Source organism: Telopea speciosissima, chromosome 6, assembly GCF_018873765.1.
Source record: "Telopea speciosissima isolate NSW1024214 ecotype Mountain lineage chromosome 6, Tspe_v1, whole genome shotgun sequence".
NCBI classification, from domain to species: domain Eukaryota; kingdom Viridiplantae; phylum Streptophyta; class Magnoliopsida; order Proteales; family Proteaceae; genus Telopea; species Telopea speciosissima.
Genome location: NC_057921.1, coordinates 60,079,614 through 60,092,870, shown reverse-complemented (window position 1 = coordinate 60,092,870; position 13,257 = coordinate 60,079,614). Strand labels below are relative to the sequence as shown.

The 13,257-nt window shown below is 37.8% G+C and overlaps 1 protein-coding gene and 1 long non-coding RNA gene across 4 annotated transcripts; one reads left to right on the top strand and one right to left on the bottom strand.

Annotated features, from left to right (window-relative positions):
• Positions 1-8,911: 8,911 nt before the first annotated feature.
• LOC122665068 (BAG family molecular chaperone regulator 3-like) lies at positions 8,912-10,835 on the bottom strand. 3 transcript variants are annotated; one of them, XM_043861125.1, is made up of 5 exons: positions 10,491-10,835; positions 10,096-10,352; positions 9,844-9,990; positions 9,616-9,728; positions 8,912-9,573 (listed from the first exon to the last, which is right to left on the bottom strand). In XM_043861125.1, the coding sequence occupies exons 1-5, from the start codon at positions 10,720-10,722 to the stop codon at positions 9,273-9,275; spliced, it is 1,050 nt and encodes a 349-aa protein (XP_043717060.1). In that variant the 5' UTR covers positions 10,723-10,835; the 3' UTR covers positions 8,912-9,272. The 3 variants fall into 3 exon arrangements, with proteins under 3 accessions (XP_043717060.1, XP_043717061.1, XP_043717062.1); XM_043861126.1 differs by having other exon boundaries at positions 8,912-9,575; positions 9,630-9,728; XM_043861127.1 differs by having other exon boundaries at positions 9,326-9,560; positions 9,613-9,728.
• A 28-nt stretch (positions 10,836-10,863) lies between these two features.
• On the top strand, positions 10,864-11,168 carry LOC122665071. Its single transcript, XR_006333427.1, has 2 exons — positions 10,864-10,940; positions 10,976-11,168. It is a non-coding gene; the product is annotated as an uncharacterized LOC122665071 (long non-coding RNA).
• Positions 11,169-13,257: the final 2,089 nt, after the last annotated feature.

Here is a 13,257-nt window from a genome sequence, read left to right as displayed (position 1 = left end):
AAGTGAAGAAAGTCTAAGCTAGCTTTTTTGATAAAATGAAGAAAGTCTTTGGGAGGCAGCTCTATTTATGCATCTCTGAAAAATGAAGATGATAAGTTTGGGTATTAGCAGCAGCTTAATTAGAATCCACACGGTATTTTTTCTGTATGAGCAGTAATAATTAGGACAAAATTAAGACATGCATATTTGCTAACTAACATTTAATAAAATTCAAGAAAGAAAGAAAGAGGCAATTCTTCCGATAATTTTGGAGCTGAAAATGATACCCACCATGGATGGACAAGATGAAACCTTATAAGGAACTAACTACTTGATAATGACAAGAGATTAAGACAAACCTCGATTTTGAAGCCTTTCCATTGCTGTCAAAGTGAAAGAATGAGAGAAAATGTGGACCATGTGAGGTCTAGGGGAGTGGGACTGTACTTGTTACATTTCTTTGTTCCCTGTTTCTCATGGTTCAACCCTCTTTTGATAAGTTAAAAACTGAAAAATAATCAGCGAAAGATGGTTTTCTGATCAAGCAGCACAGTAGAGTTCACCAATGAGGTGCGATGAAACAGTTTCATCTATATAAGAGTAAAAAAGTCATCATATATGAGAAAGAGATGAAAAGATATGGGCTGATGTTCTCTGTGCCGCAACGTAGGATGCGCCTAGACACATGGACTGGGTATTTTTGTCATTCAAGGGACAAGACGATCATTTTACCCCCCATGTGCCTGGGTACAGCCTACGCCCCCGACACAAAAACCCATTTGGCCAAAAGATATAGTGATAGTTTATCCTCCCTAATGACAAATAATTTTTTTCCATTTGCTTATATAGATAGATCGAGGACCAGTTTTCATAAAAGGTCAAGTACAGAATATTTTAGTCACTGGATAAGTGTATGAGGATTGAGTATTTCTATCCAACAAGTTGAGATGTTTATGACATTCATATATGACCATTTAAGAAACCTTTAACCTATAGATAACGAGGAAAAGGTAGATAACATATCCTTCATGCCTTTTTTTAATGGGAAAAAGCTTATATTAGAAAGGTGTCTACAATCAAACATATATGAATATCTCTACCATGTGGATGAGTGATACAAGAGAATCTCATCGATTGACCATATTTCAAATTTAAAAACTTAATTCAATCAAATATCCTCCTATGTATTAGTATGTATCTATAGCATTTTTTCATGCATGTGTATTGTTACCCGAGCAACTACTGTGCACTATCTCATAGTCTTAGATTTTTTAAAACTCCGTTTATGGGAAACATGAAAATTTTCAGTTGGGTTTAAACTTGACATATGAGCAGGGACTTTGAGTATATGCATTCACAAATTTTAACCCCACTTCAACTACCTCCTGACAGATATTCGATCATATGCCCACTTAAAGAACCACTCCCTTTTTTTGCTTTTTAAGTAGCATGTTTCGTATTTGGGTTAGACTTATAGCATAGAGCTTTCTACCTTAGGTAATTAGGATAATGCATCAAGATAATTAACCAAGCAAAATGATATTCAAAAGTTCATTAAAGCTTATTGTACACATTGGAAACAAGTCACTTCATACTTTTATGCTTAAATAACTTCCCATGACCTTCTACTGTTTCACATATAATTACCAACTCTCCCAATTATGGTATTAAGTTTTGATAAGATAATTTGTTCCTCTCTATCTCTCTTATTCAAGTCTTTTTTAACTTTTGTTGCCGTGTCATAGTGTCTAATGGAGCAACCTTACCGTTGCACCAAGTTTTTCCCTTTGAAAGAAATACCAAATGTAGAACACGTATGAATGTAGTTTCTCAGGTCGTTCCTTAATTTTCTAATAATTAGAATAATGATATATTGGAGTGGCTTATCCACGCTATTAACTAATTATCCTTGTGTGAAAAAAAAGAAGCAATTTTAGCATGAATGCCTTCTACCCTTAGTTTACCTTTTTTTTTTGGTAGGACACCCTTAGTTTACTTGACTGACACTTCATTTAGAACTTGACATCTTCTTTTAATTGTCGTTTATCTTATTATTAAAAAGTATTTTAAGTTAAGATATAAAAGGATTTTAAAATTTTTTTTTTTTTGAAAATGACATATATTATTATATCATTTTAAAAAAGTGTTATTTTCATGCAGATATTTTGTGTACATATGTGATATGACAATACTTATCCTTACCAAATAAAATATGTAATATTAGAAGGATAAAAAAATAAAATTACAAATTATTTAACTCCTTGAGGATTGTATCATTAAATTAAAAATAAATTATTTTTGAAATTGGGGATCTTTAATTGGGGGATAGGGGATGGGGATAGGCCCCAAGGTGGTTAAAAATAAATAAAAAATAGAATAACGTAGTCAGTGCTTGATTCACAATTAGAATTTATAGAAAAGATTAGGGAAAGTGGTGTGTAAGGAATAACGTTTTTGTTTTCTCTTATTAGACTCGCTGTTAAAAACGTGAAAGGTGGCTTCCACCTTTGGAGATTTTGTTGGTGGATGCCACCTTGGAGATGCTTAACCCGATAATAGGATTCTGTTTTCACGGAAAATTTGGTAGTTTAAGAAAAAGACCGGGGGGAGGGGGGATTGAAAGAAAAGTATGAAGGGGACCCAGAAGGGAGTGGATGTCGTGTGGATCGTATCGGATCGGATTGGATCTGATCTGATCTGTGTGAATGAATATTTGCTTCTCTCAAAAGTTACAGTCAAGAAGACACAAAGACTACTACAAGAGAGAAATGCAAGGCTTCCCTTAGTTAGCTTGGCCCAGTGTTCATGACGGGTTTTTGTGGATCATGTCGACATAAACTAGAACCTTAGAGGGTGTTGGTCTTATCAGAAAGCAAGGGACGCATGAAATAATCATCTAGTTACAGAGTTAAAAAAATTACCAAAAGAAAAGTTAAAGAGGTAAAATCTCGCATTAGTTGAGTTGGGGGCTTGTGTGTTGTCTTAATATACCTTGGTTGATAAAAAAATATAAAAGATCTTTTTAGGTGTCATCATACCTAGTGAAGTATAATGCTTTGTGTGTTGTCTTAATATACTCTGATTGACAAAAAAACAAAAAAAAGATCTGTTTAGGTGTCATCATACCTAGTGAAGTATAATGCTTCATTATTTATGTGTTGTCTTAATATACTCTGGTTGACAAAAAAAAATAAAAGATCTTTTTAGGTGTCACCATACTAATACCTAGTGACGTATAATGCTTCATTATTTGTTATTTGGAAATACACGCGTCTGTTCAAATAATAGAGGACCTAGCATACATCTCAATAGTAAAATTTTAATCTAAAATAAGCAAGAAAATTTGTTCAAACTGAGATTCAAAGTTTTAGTAAAATTATCAAAATATCATTACATGAAGATGAATATAAATTTATAATAAAAAATAATATTGTTTGTAATTTTTGCTTCTTCCTTTACTCATTTTAAGCTGAAATTGTACTAATGAGATGCTTGGTTAGTCCTCCTCTATTACATGGACTAACCCACGTAGTGTCATATTGTAAATAGTGACCTTGTCATACTTCACACTAGGCATAGTGATAATTGAAAGGGAGGGGCGGGGGAATTGTGCTTAAAGGCATCGGTGGGGGGGGGAGGGGGTGCACATGGGGGAGGGGAGGATGCAAAAAAAGGAAAAGTGCCCTCATTAAAGAGAACATGATGAGATATATACACCCTTTGGTGGCATGATCAAGGCACTTGTACCCTTTATGATTTGAACTATAACCAATGAAGACACAACACTTGGAGCGTTACTGGTACTATCAAATAGTATACCAGCTTCGCAACAATTTGGATCCTCTACTGCCTAGCTGCCCGGCAGGACCGTGCTGTCTAGACACGATGAAGCATGTAATGACCGCCTCACCCCTGCCTGAACACCTTGCTCGAATGGGGTTAAGGCGGTCATTGCACGCCTCACCATGTCTAGGCAGCATGGTCCTGCCGGACAGCTCGGTAGTAGAGGATTTGGATCTGCTTCGCAACCCTTTTGGTTAGATGCTCCATTGAACCGATGTCAACCAGTGTGGTGACGTGGGATTAGAACATTCACTTGCTTGCATGCACTCCACTCATGAAAGCATAGAATAGTTCCAAGCCATACGCATTCTCCATCTATTTTTCTCTCTCCTCCAACATTTTTTAAGTTGACTGGTGTAGATCTTTTATTTTATTCGTTGAGTTTCTAAAGTCAACTACTCAACGTAAGAATGTAAGGTCAAGCTTAGGATTTGTTACAGTAGGCCTTTTTTTTTTTTTTTTGGGTTGAAATGGGATTTTTCTTTTGATTTTATTCTTGTTGATTATTTTTATCAATAGAATGTTGGAGGAGGGCTTAGGATTCCAAATATTTTAAGAACCAAAAAAAAATTGGATTGGTCTCGGCGGATACCGATCACCTTGAATCAGTTTGGATCGGATGGATTTGCCTTTATTTTTTTAATAAAAATTGATTTTTATTATTTTTTTATCTTTGGATCTGACTAGTAGATCAGTATCGGATTGACCGAGGGCGATCCACTGATATCGGATCAGCCAAGAATCGGGATCGTCCTTGGCTGATACCAAACCAATCCGGTATGACCCAAATAAATTTCGCACATTTACCTTTTGGGTTCTTCCACCCGTAAAATATATTCTTATATTTGGGGCAAAACTAATTATAATTATAACACTAATGATTTAAATCTCGAAGCTTTTAACTTGATTATTAGTAGGCAATAAAGGAACTTATGAGCTGGGCCTACTTATGGACTTCCAATAGATATAGCAAGCCCAATGTGGTCTACATGTTTGCCATCTCACCATTAATAAACATGTGAATTGCTAAACTTGGAATTATCCTATTATTTGATCTTTGTTTCATAGAAAGTAACTCAGGTGTCACTTATGCTGCTAACAACTCCTTTAATGACTTTTGCATTTGTGATGGGCTTCTTCAGATTTCCAAACCCAAGGTCCACATTCTTTAATAAGTCCAGTTTGTGGGTATGTGGGCCTGTGCTAAGGCATCCTTTGCTGCTCCCAGTCCAGTCCTTCGACTATGGACCCAGGGGATAGTCCATTAGTCCACCTTCTGTTATTTGGGAGCTGAGCTCCCCTATGCCTCTTGCTCAAAGAACTCTTTCTTGTGTGACATTTTGTCAGGAAGCCTTGTTTTCCTCATGTCGTGCTCCATTCTCTGGCTTCAAGAACTTTGTAATCAGGAAGCCTTGTGCTTCTCATGCCCCGTTATTGAATAATATTTATTCTTACCAAAAAAAATATTTTTGTCAATGCCATTTTGTCCTAAGTATCCAGACATCTCTTTCCTACACAAAAAATAAAAAGACATCTTTTGTCCAATAGATATTCTAGAAGAAACTTTCACTCAAAGTGTTTGGTTGGAAGTAGAGTTTACGCAAAATAATAATAATAAAACAACTTGAAACAAGTATAGGAAGCAATTAAAAAGTGTGGTTAAAGTTTCATAAAACTACAAGAATGCCATTTCACTTAGTGGGTTTTAGTTGGAGGATCCAGTTTCTATTCATCCATGGTGAACAAAGAATCTCTTCATTCACTCCATCTAATCCTCTACTTGAATTGGAGAAGGGTATTTTGGACCATGAACACTAGAAAGTGAGAATTAATGATGAACCAAGAATCCAATCATAACGTCACATCACAATTGGCCAAGAGATCACCTTGGGTGGAAGAAAACTTGATCCTTAGTTGGAACTCAATTTTTAGGCACTTTACTTGTTTGTTTGGGGCTGGAATTTCACCAATGGTTATTGGGTTTTATTTATCACATAGGCCCACTTATGTTTGGGTTCACTTTGAACTCGCTTCATTTCCTGTTAGTACAGCTCTTTTAGTTCTATTATGGCTAGCTGGTATTTTTCTGGCTGTTCTATTAAACACTTCTCCATTTTCTTCTTCTATTACTTCAAAAGAAAGGAAAAAGAAGCCGCCTTCATGTTACAAGTCTTAAAAGGGGTTCCTTAACCTTAGTTGTTGCTTTTTTTCATGAACTGATCTTGTTGTGGGATGTTGTGTAGCATTTTAGCTCCTTCACACTATATCCGGTCACTCTTCCTTACTGGTGCATCCATAGGTCTCCATTGGACATGACCATACCATCTCAAGCGGCTCTCACAAAGCTTGTCCTGGATTGATGTAACTCCCAAATTGGTCCTAATACAATCATTCATTATTCTATCTCTCCTACTCTTGTCGCACATCTTCCTCAACATCCTCATCTCCGATAAACTCATCTTATCTATATTACTCTTCTTAACGGCCCAAATTCAGCCCCATAAGTCATCGGTACTCTTATTACTGTCTTGTAGAATTTTCCTTTAAGTTTAATAGGCATGCGCTTGTCACATAGAACTCCTGAAACACCTCTCCACTTCATCCATCCTACTTTAATTCTGTGGAAAACATAAGAAATGAGCTAAAAGAGGAAGGGGCAGGCCTAAAATGACTATTGGTGAAGTGATAAGGAAAGGATTTGCATGCGGTAGGGCTCGATCTTAGTATGACAGCAGATAGAGTTGTTTGGATGATTAGGACCCTTGTAGCCGACCCCACATAGGGGGATGTTCCTTGGATGTTGCTTGGACTACTGCTTAGACTTTGTCCATTTGTAATTTTATTTTCCCTTTTGTACTTCTTTTTACTCCTTTTTTTTTACTCCCTCCTACTTCTCTTTTTTCTATTACTAGCATAGCCGCTTCGGAACCATGTAGGCGACCCCATTTAGTTGAGATAAGGTTATGGTTGTTGGTTATTCTGAAAGAAAGACTCTTGAATGATTCAAAACCTTGCTTAACTAAATAGCATTTTTACCAGACATTCAAATTCATTAAAAACTAGAAGATGCCATATCCCATGTACCAGAGAATTTAATCTTGTGAATATCCATGATATACTTTTGTATGAGCCAATGTTAATCGTTCTTCAATACTGATACTTCCACATTCCAGTCAACCAATTTATGATACTAAGTAGTTCTTTTGTGAGATGGTTTGATTCCAAGGGAATGGAAACAAATGTTATGAACTGGACAACAGGTCCACAAAATTTCAGCACCAAAGCTTGGGGTTTCATTCTGAAGGAGTTTAATCTTTCAACTATAACCATGAAACCATGGACATGTTTTCTAACAAGAACTGCCATGGATAGAATTCAAGGAAGATGTCGAATAGGTACAGCCCCAGGACGAGGCCATGGGATCTCCCATAGTCCACAAATTGGTGATATTGATTATTCTTTGGCATATGGGAATAATACAGGATAAATAGTGCTCTATCAAAGCAGAATAAAGGAATCTAGCTCCAAAGATCAGAAGCGATAGGAGGTGGTCCTTGCAGAACATATGACCATGCTTGGGTTGCCTCCCTAAACAGCAAAGAATTGGGTTTCTATTATACCTGTTGCTGCTATAGTGGCAATGGATGAATCAAATGCTTGCAAGATATTAGAAGAGATGAAGTATCTATGGGGAGTGATCTGTACTTGGACACAATGATGCTATTGGAAGACCCAGCTCCCAAGAGACTCTTTGTGAAAATGAACCCTTCTGTGCATTTTCCTCGGTTGCAAGTTACTTCATCTAAAAGGCAAGACTCAATTGCCTAGTTGCAATACATGGGCATTCATATCTTCTTCTTCTTCTTTACCCCTTAACAAAAACAAACTTTTTTTTTTTTGTAAATTGATGACAATTGCAGAGGATAGTTTGAATGTTTTATCAGCCTATAACATTGTCACCTTCATCAATCATTGTCTATGAGCAGGATTGGTAAAAATAAAAATCCAACTAGTTCATGATTCTTGCAAACTATTCCAAAAGGGTAGTTGTAGATTTTCCCTTTTTTGGTGTCTTGGGTAGCTGTATTTTCATTTCATAAGCAATGGTTTATTTTTGGGATAGTTTTGTTATGAGAAGAATGATTGTTCAAGTGGAGGCTTCTGGCACCAACACCAACAATGGCAGAGAATTCCTCATTGTTGCTTACGTTTGTTGATAGGCAATGTATAGTTTTTCAGCAAACATTGTAAACATTTTGTTGAGAGATTTTTTACACCATTCTGTACTAGTGTGAAATTTAGGTTGAGCAGTACTTTTGCCATCTTTAAAGGAGTAATGACTGAAGAAACAAGATGAAGAATTGCATATATGGTGGGTCATGACAATATGACATGGACCCCTAAAACAGGTGATGAAAGCCACCCACCATGCCCATACATAAATGAATTTGTATCAGCTGGGAGAAAGCTTCTTTTTTCCATTGACACCTCTCTCTCTCTCTCTCTCTCTCTTTCCTTTTTTCTCATCAGCCTCATTACTCAAGTACTATAGCCCCACCATAAGGAACATAACGGTTAAATAGTAGAGAAATGTGTATAAAGCTTTGCAATTTCCGGTTTGTGGTTAATTAACATAGTGGATAAGAGAGAGAGGCTAGAAAATCTTGATAAATAGGCCCTCCAAACGCCGACCTTAACGGTTCATTCACTAGAATCGCATTTTGTATTACACATCTAAGGTGTGCTCATGGAGTGGAAAGGGAAAGCAGAGATCAATATCCTGCTTCTATGCTACACATTGTAATTAGCAGTAGACTCGCCAACTGAGAAAAAAAATGGTAATGGCCTAACGAGTTTGGCAATTGGCATCGACAAACTTCAGGCAAAGGAAGAGAATTATATTCCTTATATTCATATGATTTTGAATTCCATCCAATCCTAGAAATAGAAAACAAACAGAAAGTGAAACCATAAAGTTGCAGACACACCGACAGTTACTGCAAAAAATTCCTCATAGGATGGAATAATTGAGTTAATATTCCCAAACTACACTTTATCTCTTTATCTTTCAAGCACTAACCCTTTTCGTTGTAACAGAACTATAAATTTACATAAATGTCTTACAGACACATACAAATGGCAGACAAACGCCAAAGAAACAGAGAAAGAAGAATTTTTTTAAATCTAAAAATGAAGTGCCCAAACAATCATGTCATAACGATCTCCATTTTATTTCTGCTGGATCGAATTAAGTAGTAAACTAGTAAACAAGGGGATCCTAATGCTCCAAAATCTAAATACAGTAAAGAATGGAGTATAGACTATAGAGAACAAACCAAGTAGAATGCAAACCCAAAACCACACGCCACCCACAAAATTTACCCATAATCTCTCTTTTGATTCTCTCCGTGAAGTGATATTTTCAGTTTGGACTGCTAATGTACTTACTATTACTGAAAGAAATCCCAGCTGAACTTACTAGGAGTGGTCTGTCTTTGTCTTGGGCTTTGGCTTTGGGCGCCGGTGGTTGATGTGGAGGATGCCGGTACATCAAATTCAAATGTTTCCCACTGGGTTGTTACAACTGTGCCTGACGCCGAATGCCTCGCAGGTTGCTGCGACTGCTGCCGTGTGCTTGAAATTTGACCCGTTGAATGCCTCGGCCGCTGCTGCTGCTGCAGCATTGGCTTTGGCACTGGCATTTGCTCTTGCACTTGCCCAGTCGAATGCTTCTGTTGCTGTTGCTGTTGCATTTGATCGCCATTGATATAACCATTTCTATGCTTCTGCAGCTGTTGCATTTGAATTTGACCGCCATTGATATTACCATTGCTATTGCTACTGGGCATGGCGTTCCGGATCTTCAGTAAGTCCAAAGTTTCGACATACTTCTGTACTCTCTTCACCTTCAAGGTAATAATGTGGAAACGCAGAGAGGTTAATTGGCTCCATAGAGACAATCAATCAAAACTCTGATATTTCAGCAATTACAGAATGCAACACCAGACGAATTTAAAGTACCTGCATTCTCCTCTGCGTTTTCACATCTCCATCGGCAATTATACCATCCAACTTAATCAGTTGGTTCATCAACAGTTCAATCAGATTCAACACATCGGTTTCTGCAACTTTCCCACCTTTCGATATAACGGATTCGAGAGCAGATACCTGCTCAGATTTCAATTACAAAGAAGGAATCGATTAGGAGCTAAAGTCAAGAAAGGGAAGAGAGTATCAAACGTTACTTCGCTATAGACGGCAAAGCAACGTTACCTGGGCCGCAAGATTGTCAACTTCCAAGCTAATTTCCGAGATGGATTTGGAGGCCTTCTCCATCTTGGCATTCTTACGCATTTCAAGGTACCTTTTTTCCCGGCTAATCGGGTCTTCCACAAGAATTAGTTTTGATCCGTCTTTCACTCCCACAATATCGAGATAGGCATTAGAGTGTCTCTCCTTGTCTTTGAACATCAGCTTCTGGTCTTCATGATGCAACCCTGTCGGCGCCGCCAGTAGCTTCTTTAACTCCCCTGCCAGCAAGTCAACAACCAAAGCTACTGCTTTCACAACTATTTTTTTTTTAACTTTCTTTTTTTCTTCCCAACCCTATTGAAAAGGAAGATGAAGAAGAAGAACAAAATGGGGAAATGAAAATCTGTACTACTGACCAAAGTTAGCTTGAGAATTGATGTAGATTTCATGATAAGAGGAGCCGTATTTGACCTTCACTCTAATGGTGGGTACGACAGAGACTCTGTCGGAATCTGGATTCCGCTTCTGTACCAGCATTCCACCTGGTCTGAGTTCCCAATCCAAAACCTCCGATCCACCGACACCCCCAGCCAAGTTGCCGTTCACGTGCGACATCTCCTTGGTCTTCTTCGTCCTCATTCGCATCATCTCTGTTCCGTCAATTTTTTCTCCGATCGCCCAAAACAGAATGAGATACTATTCTCCCGTTGTAATGTCAAAGTTGCAATTTTTATCTTATTTTATTGTTTCCTTTGAGTTAGAGGTAACCCGGGACAGAAGAAAGAACCTGAGAATCAGATCCCTCGAATGTCCGCTTGACAAAGATCCTCAAATAGAGTCGAAGCAAACCATCGGTGACCGGCCTAGTGAGACGAACAAGGTTTGAAACCTACGAACCAAGCATTAAGCAACACCAACTGAGCGAAAAAACTCCAATGAACTCCCAATTGTTCTTCTCCGTGTAATCGAACAACCAAATCGTCATCAAACGCACAAACAAATAAACTCACAGAATTTCTCCTTTTAGATCATTCTATTGAACAGTGATCTCCAAAATCAAGCCTCCTGCAACTAATAAAAAATAGAACCCCCAAAATAAAATTTAAAAAAAAAAGTTTTGCAGCCACTGTAATGAAAAACGCGTCTCTGCTTCCGAATCTCAAAACTTTGAAGAAAACCTCAGACCTCTAAGCGCTGACGACCTCTCAAGATCAAATCGAAACAGTGATTGAAAAAGGCCAAAAGAATAATTACCAATAGTTTTTCTTCGAGAACAGAAAAAAAAAATTTTTAAAAATGAATGGCCAGCGAACGAAATAGTGACTAGGGAACCAATTATTTTATGTATTTATATAAAACAATCGGTGGCCGAGGAAGAGGAAGACAACGGTGATCTATTGACTGACTCTTTATGGCCACCAGCCCCAAAAATAAATAAAAAATCGACGAAAGCCGCCAAAGGTTCCTTTCTCAGGGGGGTAAATAATCCCAAATAAAGAAGAGAAAGAGAAATAAAATTACTTACTAGTTGTCCGAAAATACTTTGGAGATTCTGTGCTGCTAAAATTGCGAGAATGTGTGTAGTAAAAGAAAAGAAAGCTGGAAAGATAGAGATGAGCCACGTGGTTTTGGTTTCTCCCTACGACTACACTCTGACAAGTGTCCAGACTCCCAGACTTCCCTTCTTTATTAACCTCTGGCTTAAATTTTGGGAGGGCCATGACCTACATGTTTAATTTGGAATCGGTATTGGATCGGTGAATTCGTATCGATATCGGTATTGATATGTTATAAGATCAGCACCCAATAGGGTACTGACATGTGGAACCCAATGCAAATGAGGTCGAGGCGTTCTTGAGGTAATGACCCAATCTTGAGAGAGGCAACCAACAAGGACGAGACGAGAGACGAGAGACGAGAGACAGGTAGTGACCCGATCCTGAGGGGGCCAACCATCGAGGATGAAACGAGGGATGACTGACACGGAGTAGACAACAATCCTATGAGGGACTGACCTTGCCCTGACGTCGAATCTAAATAAGGCGATGAAGTCACGCTCTGAAAATGACGTATAATGGTCCTAACGGTCCTAAATTAGTGCACTAATCTAGCCTGACGATGCGTGATGGGTTGGGGAGCTTATCCCTAATCCTAAAAAGACTCATAATCACCTAAATTCACTCCAGGGAGATTCTCTTTTCTATTAAGTCACGTCATCGCCTACAGGACTCTCTCAATCATCTATAAATAACTGGGTAAACCTCCTTCTATGATCATCTGTTGTTAGAGAGTTCTGACTTAGACATCGGAGTGACAAAGTCGGTTCAACCCGATCCTTTGTTACTGTTTTCTTCCTTACAGGAACGGCATGTCCCCTCTTAATTCTTAACGCAACAGGTACGCTCTTGTTCGAGAATGGGATCTCAACTCAATTTTAGATTGGTATTGGATTAATATTGATCGTGATTGATATTTATTCCTTAATACTTTGCTCTAAGGTTTTTTATTCACTTGTCAAATTAGGATCGGAACTGATTCTGATCAAAATTGTGTAGATCCGGATTTGATTCCGGATTTTTAAACACTATTTACCAACCACGTCACTCTTACGTGTGATTATAAACGTAGGGTGTTATAATATTTTCTCAAATTTTTTGGGGAAGAAGATCAGATCATGAATTCATGAGATTTAGTGTGAATTAAAGGTAAAACCTTTTGTTCTTTTAAAAGAGCAATCCGATATTATTCATTCCCAGACGCGGGAGATGCCACAGTTGGAAAGTTTGAGAAAATAAAAGGAAAGCAAGCAATCAGCATCTCATCCCTCTTTGTGTCTCTACATCAATCAATTAATTAACAAAATATAGTAGTGCCAATTATAGGTGGACTATCGCTTTAATTACCGGTATATCCTCTCATCCTTCTTTAATTTCATTGTGTGTTGTGTGGTGGAAGGCCAGTAAAGAGTAAGCTGGGGGATTATTATTTAGTTCTTCTTGTCAGCTTGTGTTTGGTGGTAATCTTGTCATTTCGCGTCTAAAAAAAAAGAGGAACAAAGTCCAAACACCAAACTACGAAGGAATGCTCTTTCTTGATACTTCACTCTTCCAATTAAAATTGGTAGGGACGCCGGACACGTGTTGTTTTCTTACAGACCATGTTAAGACTACATTATTTTATCGA